Source organism: Eulemur rufifrons, chromosome 29 (genome assembly GCF_041146395.1).
Source record: "Eulemur rufifrons isolate Redbay chromosome 29, OSU_ERuf_1, whole genome shotgun sequence".
In the NCBI taxonomy this organism is placed as follows: Eukaryota; Metazoa; Chordata; class Mammalia; order Primates; family Lemuridae; genus Eulemur; species Eulemur rufifrons.
This window is the reverse complement of record NC_091011.1, coordinates 11039979-11061095: the sequence shown is the minus strand read 5'-3', so window position 1 is coordinate 11061095 and position 21117 is coordinate 11039979. Positions and strand designations below refer to the sequence as shown.

Here is a 21117-nt window from a genome sequence, read left to right as displayed (position 1 = left end):
TTGTTGAAATTTCAAGATGGTATAAAAATGCTTCCAGGATATAGTCAGCATATTCACGTTTACTTCAGTTCCATTCACAGATGGATTTCAGCTTCCACCGGGTGCACTGCTTGAATCATTCATCCATCATTTGCCAACTTTGATTGTGAGGTACTGATACAATGGATCAAGTTCTTAAAAATTTATTTTAAAAGAATAAATGATGCTGGAATTCTGGACCTGAGGATCTTTAGTATTTTAACAAATCCACAGATTAACTGAAGGTAAATTAAGACTTCAGTTTTGGTTATTTCCAACTTTTCCGTGAGGACGTATATTCCATTAAAGCTCAGGCTTGTAGCCACACTGTTCCTTTTGCAGGTAATCTTCAAGTTTTATGGTTTAAAATCCAGCCAACCAGTGGCCGTAACAGCCGAATTAGCCATAATTCACTGGCTCACACAGTGGAGATTTGGCTCTTATTCATACCTAAGCCATTTCTTGGTAATGATCTCCTATTTAGAGATCAGGGGAAGAACTTTAGTGAGCAGCAACCAATCCACTCAAACAGTTTGCCTTGTGCTTTATGCCCAACTTTGTCTTGTGCCTACCTCAGCAATCCCCAATGTAAAACTGCTTTTATCTTTGAAAAATTTTTGCCAACTTTAAAACTATTTTAGTAATGAATTCTAGTTCAAGCATTGATACCTGAATCCATTTGCATCCTGGAAAACAATTCTGCAAATAAAAGACATGAGCCTTGGTCCAGGTTCCAAGCAAAATCATTTTTTAAAAAACGGATCCAATTTGTTTCTGTATTCTCCAATGGCCTCTTGAATTATTATTTTTGCCCCGTCCATGATTATTTAAAGTTGTATTCCTTTCCATGAACCTGTACCCTCAGAACTCGGTAACTGCAAAGGCCTCTGTCTTCTCAAGGATTCCATGAAGACCTAGACTCAAAACATGGATTTCAATGGAGGTGAAGGGATAGAGACTGCAACAGTGAGGCCTGGAGAGATCTTTTAGACCAGATTACCCAGGTAAAACACAAATCCAACAGTTATCAATGGATCTGGGTAACTCAGATGTGTTTCCTGGCCCAGATGTGCGAGGATCTATCCCCTCCAGGGTTATCCTGATGGGATTTGGAAACTTAGTTGAGAAACAACAGAAGCCGAGACTATTTTGCGCAGGTGAGGAGATGCTGTTGTCCTCTCTTTGCAGGTTGCTGTCAGTTCCTTGGAACTTTACTGCTTTTCTCTAATTGTCCGTGACTGTTCTCTTATGGTTATTTCTCTTAACTATATTATCTTTTGTTTGTTTTCTCCCTCTGCGGCCTCCCTTGCTCCCTCTCCCCTAGCTCACTGGGAATGAGCAGGAAGGGGAACTCTCTAGCCAAGGGTATGGTTGATGATGGGGTGGGGGAGGCCTGTAGGGGAAGCTGCCCATTTCAATCCTCGTCCACCTCTTCACCCTCGGACTCTTCGCCGCCGCCGCTGCCCCCACCACGACGCTCATAAAGCTTATCCCTCTGTCGCTCCTGGATTTCTTTCATCTCATCCGCATACCGGCAAAAGGCGCCTCCGAACTTGCCCCAGGCTTTGAAGGGCACAGTGATGGCATTGCGGTAGGACGGCTTCACCTCGCTCACTCGCAAGAACACCCCGTATTTGTTGCAGCCCACGTCGAAGAAGAAGCGCTTGGAGTCTACTGTGATAGAGGTGCCCTCTGGGAGTTCGCCGTACAGGCCGCCCCCAGGGCCCCCGGCGCCGCCTCCCGGGCCGCCGGCCAGCTCGTCGTCCTCGCCTCCATAGTCGTCGATGAGCTTGGCCAGAGCGTCACGGAACTCGATGAGGCCCTGCGCGGGTAACGCTATGGTCTGGCCGCTCTGCAGGCCGCCGGGCCCGGGACCCGCGCCAAAGCCGCCGCCGCCGCGGTTGACCGTCTGGCGGATGCGCAGGAAGCGGCCGCGCTGGTTTTCCTTAAGGTCCAGGTAGTACTTGCGATTCTCGCGCACTAGGAACTCGCTTTTAAGCGCGCGCCGCGGCCCGCCGCCCTCCTCTGCGCCCGCCGCCAGCTGCTCGGGGCTGCTGGGGCCCAGCTGCGCGTAGTGCTCGATGAAGTCGCCCAGCGAGTCGCGGAACTCGGCGGCCACTGCCATGGACAGCGTGAGGCGGCTCTTGGAACCGCCGGCGCCCACCTCGGCGATCTTGAGGAAGCGGCCCTTGGCGTTCTGCTTCACGTCCAGGTAGAAGCGCTTGTTCTGGATGTCTAGCCGCTTGGAGGCCAGCTCCTGCGTCTCCTGCTCGCCACCGCCGCGGGACGCGGGCTGGAAGCCGCCGGGCCCGCCGCCGCCGCGCTCACTGCCGCTGTCGCCGTCCGCCATCTTCTCGGCTGCCGCCTCGCCGCCACCGCCCGCCGCGCTCGCGCCCCCGCCCTCCGCCCTGCGGCTCGCACTCCGGGGCCCCCCAGCCTCGCCCGCCCGGCTCGCTCACGCGCTCCCGCCGCTCATCGCCGGCCGCCACCGCCCCCCATCGCCTCCACGCCCCGCCCCCGCAACTTCCGCGCAGCCCGGGACACTTCCGGCGCGCGGCTTCCCGTGACGCCATTCCGCCCCGCCCATCGGCCTCTCGCGGCCGGAAGCGCCTCCGCGGCAGGGCGCAGAGGGGTGACGTCAGAGGCCGCGCTGCCTGGCAGCTTGAGGGAGTGAGGTCGTTCCTTTGCTAGGCGGCTGGGCTTGGGGACTTGCCATTCTTAGAGTGACTCAGGTCCTCACTACCTCTGTCTACATGTCCCTCTCCATGACAGTTTTATTTTAGACTCCAGTGTCTTCCGATCCCTCTGCACCGTTTCTGGGGCGTTGAAACCGCACTTTATAAAGTTAATAAAAGGCCGTAAGGTGGGAACATTGGTAGGGGCCTGAACTCCGCAAAGGTACAGGCATAGTTAAATATATATGTGTGTGTGTATGTGTGTATCTCCAGCTATTGTTCCCTAGCTTGCTTCCCTATAATTGCTTACTACTCAAGAGTCATATAGATGATGGTCTTAAAGTTTCTTAGCTTTCTTCATTGCCCTCATAGATGACAGAACCCTTGTGAAACCTAAGGTTGGTCTTTGGCATATCTTCCAGACCCTGCATTCTGGTGGACCAACTGACCCAATCAGACCAGTGGCCCATACCAAGGAACCAACTCTACTGGTCTTGCTACCTGGGAACTGACTCAGTGCAAGAAGACAATTTCTGCTTCAGGATCCTATGAGTTCATCCCCAGCCAATCAGCAGACCCAATTCCCTAGCCCTGTGCCTGTCAAACCATTTCTTCCAAATTCTCAGGGAGATGGATTTGAGAAAGACTTCCAATCTCTTTGCATGGTGCCTGCGATATTAAACTCTTTCTCTGCTGTAGCTCCTGCTGTCTCAGTGTATTGGCTTCCTCTTGAGCAGTGGGCAATGAACCTGGTTGGGCTGCAACAGTGTTAGCTCAGCACACTTGGAACCCTGCCATCTGCCTTGGCTGTGTGCTGGGGACACAACCCCAGTCTATACACTCTAGGTGACTGAGGTGAGAGGGATTCTAGAGAACCTCCAGAAGCAGGTTCTGATGGGCCTGTGGGGCTAACAGAAGGAGGCATGAATTGAGTCTGAAGGACAGGTTGCAATTGGCCCAGTGACTCTGGAGAAGAGTGTTTCCAGCACAGGGGAAGGCAGTGCAGAGGCTCCCAGGATCAGGCCCTGAGAAGCTGAGTGTGTGTGTGTGTGTGTGTGTGTGTGTGTGCTTGAGGAGTGGTCCTAGATGACACTGTAGGATAGGATAGGATCTATCTATAGATCAAAGAAGGCCATCTGTAATGCAGGGAATTAGTGCCCCAGAGTTTGGAGCCTCATATGTGATCAGATTCACATTTTAGAAAGATCACTGTGAGAACAATGTAGAAGATGGTTTAGAATGAGGTGAGATTTGGATCTGAAGATCCCAATCTCTTTCTGTCCCCACGATTCCCAGCTATATTAAAGTGGTTAAAGAAATGACCCTGCCAAGCTCTAGTTTCTTATCAATAAAATGTGAATAATTCCTATGGGGCCTTTTTGTTGTGAATGCTGAAGTGTAATAAGAAGCAGTATTGGAAAAGTGTTAAAAAGCAGCCTCTGCAGTTACACTGTCCAGGTTTGGATCTGTGTGACTTTGATCAGTTAATTTAATTTTCCCAAGCCAAAGTTTCCTTATCCTTAAGTGTAGCTATTAATAGATAATGAATCTGACAAAGGACTTCTGATCCTGAATATATAAAGAACACTTAAAACTCAATAAGACAACCCAATATAAAAAATGAGCAAAAGATTTTAACAGACATTTCTACTGAAAAAGATACTCAATAGCCAATAGGCACATGAAACAATGCTCAGCATTATTCCTCATTAGGGTAATGTAAACTAAAGTCACAATGAAATATCACTAAACACCAACTAGAATGGCTAAAATTAAAAATACTAACATCAGTTGGGCGTGGTGGCTCATGCCTGTAATTTCAATGCATAGAAGGCTGAGGCAGGAGGATTGCTTGAGGCTAGGAGTTGGGGACCAACCTGGGCAACATAGCTAGACCCCATCTGTAAAAAAAATATATATAACTGAGTGTAATGGCATGTACCTGTAGTCCCAGCCACTCTGGAGGCTGAGGCAGGAGGATCACTTGAGCCCAAGAGTTGGAGGTTGCAGTGAATTATGACTATGGCACTGCACTCCAGCATGGGTGACTGAGAAGGATGTGGAGAAACTGGAACTCTCATACATTGCTGATGGGAATGTAAAATGGTGTAAACACTTTGGAAAACAGTTTGGCAGTTTCTTATAAACACATACCTACCATAAGGCCCAACTGTTCCACTTCTAGGTATTTACCCAAGAGAAGTGAAAGTATGTACATACAGAATATAATGTATGACTCCATTTACACAAAAGTCTAGAAAAGGAAATATGTATATATGTCAGAAAGCAAGCCAGTAGTTGCCTGGGCCCAGACATAGAGGGAGGAATAGATTGGAAAGGGCAGCACAAGGAAACTTTTAGGGATGATGGAAATATTCTGTATCTTCTTTGTGGTAGTGGTTTCACAGATTTGCCAAAGCCCATTCAAATGTATTTATTGTAGGAAAATTATACCTCAATAAAATAGGTTTTTTTTTTTGAAAAGACAGGAATTAACGAGGATGTTGGGGACATCTGCACTAAAAAAAAATATCTTGTAGGATTGTTGGGCGATAATCCTTAAAAATGTTTAGCATAATGCCAAATTACAGTGAGTGCTCAATAAATGTGGACTTTGGCTGAGTCCAGAGAGGGGTGAATAGTGGAGATCAGGTTTGAGAGTTGCCAGCAGATAAAGTGGATTTGACATCAGGCTCCCAGAAGAAGGACAGTTCAGGGGAAGACACTAAATTGTGGGCCTTGAACATTTCCATCCTTGGAGAGGATGTGGAATTTCAAATACCTAGGGAAGGAATGCAATGTCAGGCATCACTTGACTTTCATAAAGAATGTCCACCCAACTCATCCTCTAATTTCTTGCTAAGTAAACAACTTTCTGATTTCTCCTCTAATGCAGCTTCCTTGCACAGGGGACTCCAACATTCAGTTCATGCAAAGGACTCTTTATCCCTCTGTTCATTTCTTATCAGTTTGATTTCAATGAGTCAAGTTCTATTTAATGAGTTAGATCTATTGCTTATTTCCTTTGACATTTCATTCTTTGCCTTTAAGCTTAGGATCTTTTCCTGTTTCATATATTTAGTAATCACATTTTTGGTTTGATTTTTTTATGTGTGTGATTATATGTTTATATTTATATTTAACTATAGCTTATCTTGAATATATTTTGGTACAGAGTATGAAGTGAAGAATTTAAAATATCCTTCAAATGATGAACCAATTGTTCCAGTACTATTTATTGAATAATCCTTTAAGGATGGATCTTAACAGGTGGGGATAGGGGCAGGTTATTTTGGGCAGAGGGATCATATGTCCCCAGATGGCAAGAAGTCCAGTTTTGCTAGAGCCCAGATTCTGTGTGAGGAGTGGGTGGTGAACAATGGATCTGGGAGGTAGCTAGCCTGGGTCCCATTAAGGAGGACTTTGACTTATGAGCAGAGAGCTTGAGCTAGATTTAAAAGTTGAGGGGGAGCCACCAGACCCTGTGAACAGGAGTGTGATGCCTCCAGTTCTGTACTTAAGGAAGTGACTCATGGTAGAGGACAGAATGGGTGGATTGGGGTGGGATCCAGGATAGACCCTCATCCTGGAAGCAATGACCAAGTTGCAAACTGGAGCCAGCGAGGACTGAGTGTAGCTAGTGGCAGTGCTGGTGGGAGAGGAAGGAGCATGTGGGGACTTTGGGTCAGGATTTAAAAACTGAATGTGGGGACAGGACATAGTGCTAATCACAGCCCTTTGGGAGGCTAAGGCAGGAGGATCGCTTGAGGCAAGGAGTTCGAGACCATCTTGGGCAACATAGAAAGACCCCATTCCTAAAAAAACATAAGCAGGGTGTGGTGGTATGCACGTGTAGTCTCAGCTACTTAAGAGGCTGAGGCAGAAGGATTGCTTGAACCCAGGGGTTTGAGCTTACAGTGAGCTTTGATCATGCCCTATCTCAAAAAACCTCCAAAATCAAAAACCAAAACTAATGTGGCTAGATGTTGGGCCAGAGACCAGGGCTGACCTTAGTAGAATGAGGCTGTTCAGGGGGATGAACCCTGTACTCTTTGGATGAAGATGATATCCAGCACTGAACCGAGACTGCTGCAGGTGCTAGGCACTCCTCCCCTATGTAATTCACAATACACAACGCACAACAGGACGAGCTGCTTGGATGCATTTTTGGAATACCAAATTCTTTCCCCAGAAGTTTATTACTTCTTGGTGGCCTTAAGCCCTTGCTTTGACTGCTTTTTTGCAAATTGAGCATGAATGAGAATGGATCTAACTGTTGGCATGTTCAATTTGGGGAGCTGGCTGAGTGCCCAAGAGGAGATGTCCAGGTGGCTGTGGGACCCAGAGAAGTGGAATCCAGAAGAGGGACAAGTAACCGAGGTGCAGGTTTGGGGGCCCCCAGGAGACAGGTAGATCGGATGTCAGGCTCAGAGGGGGTTGTGTGGGGAAATCAGGGACAAAGAGGATAAGGAGAGAGAAAGGCCGAGGGGTCAGAAGACTGGGAGGTCACAGGTGACAGTTCACACTGAGCTTCACATGGGTTTCCTGCAGGTCTTGGAAACACACCCTGAATCACACAGCTCTTAGGACATGGAGCAGAGCCTGGAACTCAAGTCTTCTGATTCTAAATCCTATGTCTTTGACACTGGGCCACTTTAGGGGCTAGGAGGATGGAAGCCAGATGTCAAAGTGCTCACAAGTGAACGTGTGAGCACGAAGTGTGGAGCTACCCCACATGGCAGAGGGTGACAAAATACAGGAACTGGCAAAGGGGGACAGAGTGGAGGCTGTTTTGCCCCAGAGAAACCTGAGCTGGCTCTGAGGCTGAGAGGAGAAAGGTTGCCAAGGGGTCATGGCAGAGGCCCCTCAGTGGAAAGTGAAAAGGCATCCTTTTTCTTCTGAGATCAGGGAGAGGAGACACGGGAGCTTCCGGTGGAGAGGAGGGAAGTTGAAGCAGGTCCTGTCGAAAGGGCCCAAGAGTGAGGCCACACTAAAGAGGAGGCTGCAAAGTCCTGTGAAGCCTGGCTGGACTAGAAGCTGGTTGAGCAGCCCTAGGGCCCCCACCAAGGCTGGGGCAGAAGCAGGGTGGGCTAGATCCACACCTTCCAGCAGCTGGGGGGCTGGGCTAGAGGCAGCAGATGGAAACACCCCTTGCCAGGGCTGGGGGATTGTTGGGGCAGGGGGTGCCGAGTCCTGGGGACAGTAGGCTCAGATGGCCAGCCCTGGGCAGGGCCAAGCTGGGCACTCAAGGGAACCAGGCCAGGAGAATGAGGAATTCTCCATTGCAGGAAGGGCATGCATTTGTTTTCCCGTTATTATTTTTTTTTAACTTAAAATTTAAACTTACAGGCTGGGCGAGGTGGCTCACACCTGTAATCCTAGCACTCTGGGAGGCTGAGGCGGGAGGATCGCTCAAGGTCAGGAGTTCAAGACCAGCCTGAGAAAGAGTGAGACCCCATCTCTACTAAAAAATAGAAAGAAATTAACCGGACAACTAAAAATATATAGAAAAAATTAGCCAGGCGTGGTGGCACATGCCTGTAATCCCAGCTACTCTGGAGGCTGAGGCAGGAGGATCACTTGAGCCCAAGATTTTGAGGTTGCTGTGAGCTAGGCTGACGCCACGGCACTCTAGCCCTGGGCAACAGAGTGAGACTCTGTCTAAAAAAAAAAAAAAAAAAACCAAAAAACAAAACTTAAACTTACAGAACAGTTGCAAGAATGGTACTCTTTATACAGATCCCCAAATGCTAACGTGTCACTACATTTGGTTCATCACACTCTTTCTCTGTCTCTATCTCTCTCCATTTCTCTCACTGTCTCTGTCTGTCTGTCTGTCTGTCTCTGTCTATATATGTAGTATTTATGTATTTTTTCTCCTGAACAATTTGAGAATAAACTGCAAATATGATGCCCATTTACCTTTAAACACTTCAGCATCTATTTCCCCAAACAAGGACACCCTTTGGCCTAACTAGAGCACAGGGATCAAAATCAAGAAACTGGCACAGACAGGACGCTGTTATCTAATCTGAGGGCTTTGTTCAGATTTTGCCATCCCTTTTTTTTTTTTTTTTAGAAAACCTTGTAGAAGAACCAATCGCATCCTCTGCTGCAAAGGAGAGTCTCGTGTCTCGTAGCATTCAGCTGCCATGTGTCCCTCTCTCTTTAATCTGGAGCCATCCCTGGGTCTCTCTTTGTCTTTCCCATCAGGGACCGTTTTTAAGAGTGAAGGCCAGTTATTTTGTAGACTGTCCCCACTTTGGGTTTGGAGGTGCTTCTTGATCACAATCTGAAAACCTCTCCCGGCTGGCTGGCTCAACTCCCAACAGGGAGCAGGACACTCCCTGTGCGTGGAGCTGGGAGGAGGAGAACCAGATGGTTGAAAGTCCCGGGGTCAGCGAGAGGGGGGCTGGCGGGAGCCTGAGGGGCAGTCAAAAGGGGCTGCCTCGAAATGCATCGTGGAAACTTGCACTTGAGCTCCCACAGCCTCCTGCTTTGAGCTGCTGGGGAGCTGCGGTCTTCCCTGCCTTTCCCGCCCCTTCCCATCTGAGGAAACCAGACTGGAGGGAGCAGGGCAAGAGGAAGTTTAGGAGACACTGTTGCCATGGGCACGCCACCCCAGTGGGTGCTGGCACCAAGATTTCCAGGCCAGGCACCTCGAGCTGCAAATGCGTTGCAGCCTGACACTCGGGCCGAGTACCCCGCTGGCTTGCTTTGAAGCCTCTAATGACATCTTCTTGGATTCGTATGGCTGAGAGCAAGTGTGTGCGTCTTGCACAATCTAAAGAGATTGCCTCATCCTGGCTCTGGGCAGAAGGCCCACACCTGCTGTTTATTCTGGGGATTTTTGTCTTCTGCAAGGTAGAAAGTCAATTCCCTGAGTTAGTGTTGTGTTCCAGGGAGCACAGTTTCTCAGCCTTGGGGCTTATCCGTCAGCTCAGCCACCCTCTGTGATTTGTGGTCCCTCTCTGGGCTCTTACAGAGGCCAGGAGGCAGCTTTACGCACAGCTGCCAGGCCCTGTTGAGCCTGCATGCACCCCGTGTCCCCCAGGGGCCTCAGAAGCCTCTGGAAGATTTATATGTTAAAGAACTGGCGCCTTGGGATGTTCTAGACCTCCGTTGCCTAGCACTCTTGGGGCGAGTTACTTCACTTCTGTGGGTCGTGCCCCCTTCCCATCTGTAAAATGCTGATGGCCACGTGTACCTCACAGAGCTGGCCTAAGCCGGGAGGGGGCTGCGAGTGCAGGCCACTTGGGGGCCGTGTCTGGCACATCCTCGCTCAGAAACGATGCTGCTGTTGTTGCTATTCAGGGATGGGGCTGAGCGTCCTCCGTAACTCCCCTGGCTGGCTCTGTGATCTGTAAAGACTCTGCTGGTTTCAGCCAACATTGCATTGGGAGAAGATACAAACAAAACCCAGATGTACTTTTGTCATTCTTTGGGAAGATGTGTATGTGCTGGATGAGAGAGTTGAAACCCCAAATGCAATAATCTTTAAGGGAACAGGACCCCTAGTAACAGAGTGGCTGGAAAGTGCATCAGCTGGTGATGAATAAACAGATCTGTGGAGGTCATAACGAGGGTGACTAGTGTTTGAACCCACTCATTTAAGTCCTGAAACAGCAGGGGAAGGACACACACATGGCCTCCTATGGGGCGGCCTCTGCCCCTCGTGGGGGCTCTCTCAGCCGACAGCTGAGTATGAGGCGCCTCCTCCCAGACTCCCAGCTGCCCGGAGCCCTGGCCAGAGCCAGCTGTTGTGCCAACAAAGCCTCCAGTCAGGGGCCCTTGTCCCAGCTGCTGTGGGGAACAGGTTTGACCTTTCCAAGTGCCCCATAGGTCACTTGTGGTCTTTCCAGGGAGCCGTCCAACAGCCCATCTGTTCTGGCTTCTCGTCTCACCCTGAAAATCCTGGTCCCCCCCCGTGCCCCACCAGTATCCCTCACTTCCTGGGGATTCTATTTCTGCCTCCCCTGAACCTTCCAGAAGGGCCTTCTGGCTCAGAACCAGGTTCCTGCCTGGTTACTCCGTCTGCCCTTCTGCCTGATTAGAGCAAGGGTCTCACACAGGCTGGACGATGCCCAAGTATGGACTGAGCACAAAGCAAGGCCACGTGACGGAAGGCGGAGGGTTCCGGTGCTGTCCTTAATGACGGTGGCCTGCACTGTGTCCACTGCCTTTAAAAAGTCTTTAACTTAAGGAAGTTACAAATACTGAAGGGGGGAGATTAGAACAAACCCTGTGGGACTGGATTAGAATGAGAGATATTGGTATGAGCTCATGGTTTTATTACACACACATACACGCACAGATAAAGAAATATACGTATGCATATTCACACACAGATATAGAAACATACACATTTGCATATTCACACACATGCAGAAAGATACAGAAATACACACATTTACACATCCATACACAGATAGATATAAAAATACACACATATACATATTCACACACATGCCACAGATATAGGACTATACATACATATACATACACATATGTGGGTAGATACAGAAATACACACATGGACACACAGGTATGGCCGTATGTATTCATACACATATTTTTCCTAGAAGCAATGATGTCTGGGAGGGATGAGCACTCCTAGCACCCAGATCTTGCTTTATTAATACCATTCTCTATGAAAAGGAACCAGAGCTCCTCGGAGAAGTGGCTGCTTCCAGGGCAGGGGACAGAAAGCTTAGGTTGAGCCTGAGATATCGTGTGTCAGAAAGTAAGTGAAAGTCTGAGGAGGGGAAAAAAGAAAAAAAAAAAGAGAGAGAGAAAAAGAAAAAAAAAAGTGCTCAAAAAATGAGGGGACATGTCAAAGAGGCACTCTTGCTGGCTAAATCTGGGACAATTTAAGCATCAGATAAATAATGATGGCAACATATTATCAGCTGCTGAATAGAATAAGAATCACAAGTGAATGACGGCAAGAAAGACTCTTCCTTAGAGCAGAATGCCAAGTGGTAAACACAGCACCAGTGGGTGAAAGTTTGCTAAGTGGATATTACATAGTCTTCAAGTATCTCCCCATAAGTACTTATTAATTACAAAGGGATCAATAGCAACTGTACAGTGGTAAACCTGGAAGTCACTGCCTTAATCCAGTGATCACGGTTAACAGCAACAGGAATGGGACACCATGAGCCTGTTGATTTGATCACCAAGAAGGACACAGCATCGTTTGCATGGTATTCCCTACCCAAAGTGCAAAACCTGCGTTTAATCATGAGGAAACAGCAGACAAACTCACACTGGGGGAAATTCTACAAAATTACAGGCTATGAAATAACTCTACAAAAATGTCAATGTCATGAAAGACAAAGACTGAAGAATTGTTTCAGATTAAAGAAGAATTAAAAGACAGTGGCAGTGTGTGTTTTGGACTTTTCTTTGCCATAAAGAACATTATTGGTGAAATCTAAATAAGGTCTGTAGATCAGAGAATAACATGGTGTTAACGTTAATTTCCTGATTTTGATCATTGTACTTTGGTTATGTAAAGGAATATCCTTGTTTTTAAGAAATACACACTGAAGTATTTGGAAGTAGAAAAGGTGTCATGGCTGAAATCTACACTCACACGATTCAGAGAAAGACATACATACGTGGAGAATGACAAAGCAAATGTGGAAAAATATTAACAACTGGAGAATGGGTGGAGGATGTTAAATTAAATAAGCAGGAGGCCATTGGCCTGAGGCTGTCTCCATTCTTTGAATTCCTACATAACAGAATGCAGTCTAACTTAGTACATAACAAAACTGAAACTTAATTTAGGAATTTTTTTTTTTTTTGGAACAAATAGCCAGATTTCAGCCAATTACAGTCTAGTTTCAGCCAATCACAGGTAGCCAACTCCTCACATCATGCCCAAATGAGGCAGATGCCTGGCTCTAGCTAATCAGGTGATTTCTCTACTCTGTTTTCATGTTCGGCCTATAAAAGCTCATTGTCCACATTGCTGGGTGAAGCTCCCTAAACCTCTTCTGATCCTGCGTGCTACCTGATTCATGAACTGTTCTTTGCTAAAGTAAACTTTACTACATTTATTGCTTCTAAAGTTTTTCTTTTAACAAGGGTGTAAAGGAGTTCTTTTTACTGTTCTTGCAGCTTTTCTCTAAGTGTGAAATTACGTCAAAATAAAAAGTAAAAAGAAAAAATCTTCAACTTGGTGAAATGCTTTAAAGACGGTTCAAAATAAATTTTGTTAATTCTCTTTGTTCCACTATATCCTTTTCATTTTCACTGTCTAGTTTAGCATGTAATCCTTGTAACTGGTCCCTTGCCCATTTAGACTCTCTGTTAAGATTTTCTGAGTAGCTCTGAGTTCTCCCTGGGCAGAGACATAGGCCTTTGGGATACTCGTAAGCACTTATCATGTTCTACCCTGGGGTGCGCTATTTATGAAGTCTTATTTTCCTACACCCCTGCAAACTTCTTGAGGGTAGGAAATATGTCTAGTCTTTGTGTCTCCTTTATAGTAAACACTCAGTAAATATTTAAGGAAACTAAATTGAAAAGAAGTACGAATTTTCAACTTTCCATTCATTAAGCATGAAAACAGAGCATATATTAGATAATTGCAACTGAGTTATAACTGGCATTCTGATGATCTCACCATGTTTTTCCTCCTATAAAAATGTGTTCTTTTTTTAAAAATATGCTTTTATTGTAGAAAACTTGGAAAATTCAGAAAAGAAAAACTAAGAAAATGAAATGTTAGTGCTTATCCTTCAGAGTTTTTCTTATGCAAAATTTTAAATGCAAATTTACACTCATGTGTGTATATACATATATTTGTATTACAAAACTAAGATCCTACTATGCATACTGATGTGTAACATTATGTTTTCATTTTATGCACAGAATTATATTGACCAGAATCTTTGGTTCATGATGCACTCTCATTATTAGTGCATTTATTCACCCATTTATTCACTACTAATGTTTTAATATTAATAAGACTTCTTTTTTTTTTTTTTTTTTTTGAGACACAGTCTCTCTCTGTTGCCCGGGCTAGAGTGAGTGCCATGGCGTCAGCGTAGCTCACAGCAACCTCAAACTCCTGGGCTCAAGCGATCCTCCTGTCTCAGCCTCCCGAGTAGCTGGGACTACAGGCATGCGCCACCATGCCCGGCTAATTTTTTCTATATATATTTTAGTTGGCCAGATAATTTCTTTCTATTTTTAGTAGAGATGGGGTCTCGCTCTTGCTCAGGCTGGTCTCCAACTCCTGACCTCGAGCTATCCACCCGCCTCAGCCTCCCAGAGTGCTAGGATTACAGGCGTGAGCCACTGTGCCCGGCCTAATAAGACTTCTTGAACTACCAGCCAACTCGAGAACTAGAACATTGACAATAATTTAAATCTGCTATATGTGTTCCTTCCATATTTTGTCTTCACCCCAACCTCTCAGAGGTGACCAAAATCCTAAATTATAAAAAAAATTATTTAGTTTTAAAAACAATTTATAAAAAAGGTATCATAAGTTGTATTACTCAGGGTTCTCCAGAGCAATGGAGCCAATAGGGTATCTCCCTATCTATCTATGTGAAAGATTTAAGGAATTGGCTCCCATGATTATGGGGGCTGGCAAGTTTGAAATCTGCAGGGCAGGTTGGCAGGCTAGAAATGCAGGGAGGAGCTGACAGGGCAGCTCGAGTCTGAAGGCCGTGTGGAGGCAGAATTCCACCTTGAGGGACCTCAGTCTTTTAAGGCCTTCAGCTTACTGGATGAGGCCCACCCACATGGAGAAGTGTCACCTGCTTTACTCAAAATCTACTGTTAATCTCATCTAAAAAATATCTTCACAGCAACAAGACAGGTATTTGACCCAAAACTGAGAACATGGCCCAGCCAAGTTGATGCATAAAATTAACCATCACATAAGAAGTCTCCTGGGCTTTTGTTCACTCCACATTATGGTACATAGATTCACCCAGGTTTTGTGTTTAGCTGGAGGTAATTAATGTTTACCACTGTATACTATTGCATCATGGGCAAATACCACCACCGTATATTCATCTTCTGCCCAAGAGCATGAGGGTTGTGGATGCTCTCACTCACTGGAACTCGCCTCCTAGGACAGATGTGTGGCGCTTGTCTTAGGTGTGCACCTGGGAGTGGTTTCCTGAGTTGTCAGGCATGTGACTGTCTAAGTTGAATACGGAAATGCCCAGTGGTTCTCCCAAGTCATTTACCTATTTCACTCCCCCCACAGACATATATATATATATATATATATATATATATATGAGATCTCTTTGATCCATAACCTCTTCACCTCTTGGTATTGTCCAATTCTTAATTTTGGCGTAGATGAAAAGTACTATCTCTTGTGCCTCGGTTTACATTTCCGTGATTGCCAAGAAGGCCGAGCATCTCTTCAAGTGTTCATTGACTGCTACGTGTCTCCTCTTAGGTGAAATGCCTTTTCATGTCTTTTGCCCATTTTTCTATTGGGCTAGAAGGTCTGTACCTGTTCATAATGCAGTCATTTGTTGACTATGTCTTCTTCCATTTGTAGCTTATCTTTTACTTTCTTTAGGATATTTGCAAAAAAAAATTTTTTTTTTTTGAGGCAGTGTCTCACTCTGTTGCCCGGGCTAGAGTGCTGTGGCATCAGCCTAGCTCACAGCAACCTCAAACTCCTGGGCTTAAGCAATCCTTCTGTCTCAGCCTCCCTAGTAGCTGGAACTATAGGCATGCGCCACCATGCCCTGCTAATTTTTTTCTATATATATTTTTAGCTGTCCAGATAATTTCTTTCTATTTTTTAGTAGAGACGGGGTCTCGATCTTGCTCAGGCTGGTCTCAAACTCCTGACCTCTAGCGATCCTCCCGCCTCGGCCTCCCAGAGTGCTAGGATTACAGGCGTGAGCCACCATGCCCAGCCAGGATATTTACAAAAATCTAAAACAATTTTTATTTAATTGTGGTAAGAACATTTAACATATCTACCCTCTTAGATTTTAAAGTGCATAACACTGTATTGTTAACTAGAGGGACAATGTTGTACAGCAGATCTCTAGGACTTAGCTTGCATAACTGAGACTTTATACCCATTGATTAGCGAGTCCCCCCTTCCCCTAACCCCCCGGCAACCACCATTCTACTGTTTGTATGAGTTTGACTATTTTAGTTCCTCACATGAGTGGTATCAAGCAGTGTTTGTCCTTCTAAGACAGGTTTATTTCGCTTAGCATAATGTGCTCAAGGTTCATCCATGTTGTTGCATATTGCAGAATTTTCTTTCTTTTTAAGGCTGAGTAATATTTCATTGAAGGTATATATCACATTTCCTTTACCCATTCATCCATCAGTGGGCATTTAGGTTGTTTCCATAGCTTGGCTGTTGTGAATAGCACTGCTATGGACACAGAGTGCATTTATCTCTTCCAGATTCCGATTTCAATTCTTTTGGATAAATACCAGCAATGGGATTGCTGGGTCATATGCTAGCTCTACTCTTAGTTTCTTGAGGAACCTCCCTATTGTTTCTATAGAAGTTGTGTGAGACTCTTCAGGGCATTCTTAATGACAGCAAGTTATGTTTATTTGCCAGTACACCACAGGGTGTGGTGTTCTCATGTCAGAATCACCCAAGGAGCCAGTCGCATCCTAATCTAATTAGTCTGGGATGAGGCCCGGCCATTGTTATGTTGCAAAGCTCCCCAGTTGAGTCTAATGTGCAGCTGGGGTGGAGAACCATGAACTACTTCCCGCTGTTGAGAGGCTGCTCAGTTTGAATCAGAAATAAAGAAAACATGTGTTTATCAAGACAGCATTCAGGCGGTTCCAGCAATGGGGAGGCGGAGTGGAGAAGAATGGGCATGAGGAAACTTCCAGCATCTGAACCAACTACATGAAGCTGAGAACCACTTGCCCAAAGGATGGAGCAGGAAGGTGGGCCCGGAGGCCTGGCAGCCCTTCGGTGTAGCTTACAACCTAACAGCTCCCACCTGCTGCTCAGCAAAGGTCCCTTGTGTGTCCCTCGTCCCTCGGTGTGTCTCTTGTTCATCTTGCAGACCCTGAGGTGTGACTGTCATCTCAGTTAAATGAGCCGTATGCGAATACTTTCTCAGTGGGAAAGACCTAGAAGAACAGGAGCATGCAGAGCACAGTGGAAGTCACTCCTCGGCTCGTCCACACTCCTGCCGCTGCCAGGAGGTACCGCCTTGACAGTGAGGTCCTTCCTGGCTGACAGTGACCTGGTTTTCACCACTTTGGTTCCTGGTGGAGCCGGACCTGCACCCCAGTGCCACCTTGTACACTTGTTCCAATCACCTCCCACGGCTAGCTTCGGTCCCATCACCCCCTTGGACTTCCTGGTGACCCCTTCATGCTTGCCCTTGAGCATTTGATGGGCTCTCTGTGAACTGTAATGGTTTTTTCAATGGGGCCATTTCCATATCGCCAGCCCTCGTCTTTCTGTGGCTATTGGATTCCTCCACTGGCTTTGTGGTGCAGAGCAGGTCTAGCTGGGCATCCTGCCTCCGTCTCAGACTCCATGTGGCTGAGACCAGTCCCCTGGAGTCCTGCCAGGCCCTCGGCTGTCCTCACCGTCGGGGGCCTGGCCATGCCATCTGCTCCCAAGCCGAGGGCCGTGGCTGAGCAGAAACGGAGCCCGACACCAAGGGGTAAAGCCCATTGACTTAAGCCTTGAATATCCCTCTATTTCCAGAGCATGTCTGCTCTTCTGTCTTCAGAGTACAAAAGGGTAAACTCCTCTTGGGCAGGGATTATACTTTCTCTCTTTTTGATAAATTAGCAGAGTAGTATTTCCGGGCCTGCTGGGTCAGATAAGCAACGAGATCTGTCACCCTCTTTGTCTTCCTCTGGTTGAATTGCTTCTTTGTTTAACTCAAGTTTTCGTTCAGGAGGTGGAAATATTCTTAAAGTACAATTTTATTAAAGACTTACTAAAATATTAAAGGAAATTTAAAATAAAAAAATTTTCACACCTAATCCTGTTGCCTTAGTGCACCTGTTTTCCCCATTTTCGGTTTCTCTGGTTCCCTTCTACTTTCCACTAACGAGTACGTCTGTTTCCATATTGTAATTTATCATCTGTAGTTATATATTGGATGATGAAAAAATAGTTTTCTCCTTTTCTCCCCTACTTTACATCATTGCACACACAGGTTGCCATGTTTAATGTTGTCTTAGCTGTTACCAATCTAAGCGAGCCGGTAGGATAGATTTGCACACTTTGCAGTTGGAAATTCAGGTTGTTTCCAGGTTCTTGTTTGTTGTAAGCAACACGCACGTGAGCAGTTGATCTGCAGGGCTGACCGCTTGATCAGAGGTGCTTTGGGAGGCCTACCTTCCACAGGTTCCCCACGTCTGGTCCTGAGCTTTTTGATCTCTGACTCTGTTTCCCCACACTGTAGTTGAGTCATTTCTCTCTAAACATGGATTTTAAGAGATCAGCAACTAATAACTATTTGGGAAGACTTGGGGAGAAAATTGAAATGCATGCAGGATGAAGAATATGTACTATAGGCTGAATATCCCTTATTCAAAATGCCTGGGACCAGAAGTGTTTTGGATTTTGGATTTTTTCAGATTTTGGAATATTTGCATATACATAATGAGATATCTTGGGAATGAGACTTAAGTTTAAAACAAAATTCATTTATGTTTCTTATATACCTTGTACACATAGCCTGAAGATAATTGTTTATTTCTCCATTTTTGAAGGACTGAAGATAATTTTATACATATTTTTAATAATTTTGCGCATGAAACAAAGTTTGTGTACACTGAAACATCAGAAAGCAAAAGTGTCACTATCATCATCCACCCACGTGGACAATCGGTAGTGTCATGTCAGTGCTCAGAAAGTTTCAGATTTTGGAGCATTTTGGATTTCAGATTTTGAATTAGGGATGTTCAGGCTGTGTGGGCTCCTGAGTGCCGCGTCCCTGCACATGCTGTGCCGGGCGAGCACCCTTCCCTGCCCGCCCACCTCCCCGGCGACTCCTCTCATCCCCCCAGATAGAGCTTGAACCTCCTCTTGCATGGCCTGGGCCCCACAGTCCACCCGAGCCACCCCGTGGTGGCCGGCTGCAGGGTGCAGGCCCATGCCCGCACTCCTGCCACCTCTTGAGTCCCACTTAGTGTCTCTAGTCAAGACTTGAATAAGACACTATTATAGGCCGGGCGCGGTGGCTCGCGCCTGTAATCCTAGCACTCTGGGAGGCCGAGGTGGGCGGATTGTTTGAGCTCAGGAGTTCAAGACCAGCCTGAGCAAGAGTGAGACCCCGTCTCTACTAAAAATAGAAAGAAATTATATGGACAGCTAAAAATATATATAGAAAAAATTAGCCGGGCATGGTGGTGCATGCCTGTAGTCCCAGCTACTCAGGAGGCTGAGACAGGAGGATCGCTTGAGCTCAGGAGTTTGAGGTTGCTGTGAGCTAGGCTGACGCCACGGCACTCACTCTAGCCTGGGCAACAGAGTGAGACTCTGTCTCAAAAAAAAAAAAAAAAAAAAGAAAAAAAAAAAAGACACTATTATAAAATGTGCAGATGAACTAAAACCAGCAGGAACAGCTAGTAAGAGAAAAAAATAAATCAGGATTTGAACGAACCACAAGAGACCCTGGCAAAGACCTGTGTGGGGGGCAGAGCCCCTCCGTGGTTCAGCTACACCCCCACAATGCTTGTCAACGTTCATCTATGGACGTAGACAAGGACTCGAAGGCAGCACTGAAAATGAATAATTTTCTTGCAGGTGTGGTAGAATTGTGGGTGACGTTTTCCTTTTATTTAAAATTCCCATAAATGTTTTCCAATACAACTCCTGTGTAAATACTACTAATAAAGAAATCGTTCACAAAGGACAAGATTGGAGAAGCTGTTTTGACAACAGCTCTAGAGAAGGAGGCTCGGAAGGGCCGGTGTCCACGGCTCCAGCGTGTGGCCGCTGAGAGAGCAAACTGGGCCTCAGGCTCTGTCCCGGGGGTGGGGCAAGCAGAGCAGACCAACAGGGTCAGAATCGAGACTGGCAACTACAGGAAACAGATAAATTGGACTTTCATCAAAATTAAAAACTGTTATCCACCAAAGCATACTATCAGGAGTGAAAAGACAGCTGACAGAATGGGACAAAATATTTGCAAATTGTATCTGATAATGGATTAACATCCAGAATATATAACGAACTATTAATGAAACTCAACAATAAAAAAAAATTTACAAATGGCAAAGACCTGAATAGGTACTTCTCTGAACAAGACGTACAACAATGGTCTATAGCGTGTGAGGAGACAAACCCAGTGGTGTGCTCACTTTGCATAAGCCACTGTATCTGTTATACTCCAACTAAAAAGTTAAAAAATGTATTATGGGAGGCCCCGGGGGGCCATTTAGATGGTAGCAGTTTGGTTGTCCAAATTTTTAGATCCTGGAAATCTGTGCAGCTTGACTGCCAGATGTCAGGCCTGGCCTTGGGAGAAAGACACTGGCAGGAGCACAGGGAGGGTCAGGGGTCAAGGGTCAGGGGTCAGGGTGGAAGGGGAGCCAGGCTGCAGCTCATACAACCAGGGCTCAGTGCTGGGCTCAGTCCCACAGGGAAGCCACGAGGCCAGGGGCCAGGTGGCCTCTCCAAGGCGGCAGAGTGGGGCAGAGGCCAGGCCCGTGGGGCACCTCAGTCTGGGATGACTGTCACAGCTGTCTGTGTGTTGCCCCAGGCTCTCATGGCTTCTGGCTGGTGGTCCTGGGCCTGTGGGCAGCAGGGCCGGATGAGGACCGGCAGGGACTGTGCCGGATGGGTCCTTGCCAGGGAGGGACCCTGTCCCCACCGCGGCCCATGCCTTCCTGTCCTGACTCGTGACCCAGCCCCACAGTCTCCCCACTGACCAGGAAATGCCTCCTTCCCAATAATGGGAACTTTTTTAGGATGACTCTGCTGGTCTCGGAGGTGTGCCAGCTCAGCTCTCTGGAAGTACAGGGAGAGACTGACACCCAGAGAGACAGCGAGACTCTTCCCGGGTGGCCGGGCAAGAGGGACAAGCGCTTCTAACAGGCAGGGCTTGGGGCCCACCCCAGGGAGCAGCTTTTGCACTCTGCTCAGGCCTGGCTGGCTCCTCTCCAAGTGCACTGTCAACAGAGCGATAGGAACATCACTTTTTTAAATTTTAAAACTGAAATCTCGATTACAAAACAAAATTAAGTGAGCCAGGGCCTGCCCCGTTTCTGGCACTGTCAAGGTACAGGCCTACAAGTTAGGGTTGCCCCGAAGGTCGCTGTCCCTGCCGCCTTCTCGACCCCGAGACATTTCATTTCTTTTACTTTCTCAGCTCTAGACGGTGTGGGATACCGGGGAAGGGCAACTGCAATCCCATTTCTAGCAGCCTCAGTCTCCTCTCCTCATCTGTCGCGTGGCCTTTGACACGTGCTT

At 46.7% G+C, this 21117-nt stretch overlaps 1 protein-coding gene across 1 annotated transcript; it reads right to left on the bottom strand.

Moving 5' to 3' along the window:
• Positions 1-780: 780 nt before the first annotated feature.
• Positions 781-3829, bottom strand: PURB (purine rich element binding protein B). The gene has a single exon (XM_069461512.1). It carries the CDS (start codon positions 2366-2368, stop codon positions 1433-1435), a length of 936 nt encoding a protein of 311 aa, XP_069317613.1. The 5' UTR covers positions 2369-3829; the 3' UTR covers positions 781-1432.
• Positions 3830-21117: the final 17288 nt, after the last annotated feature.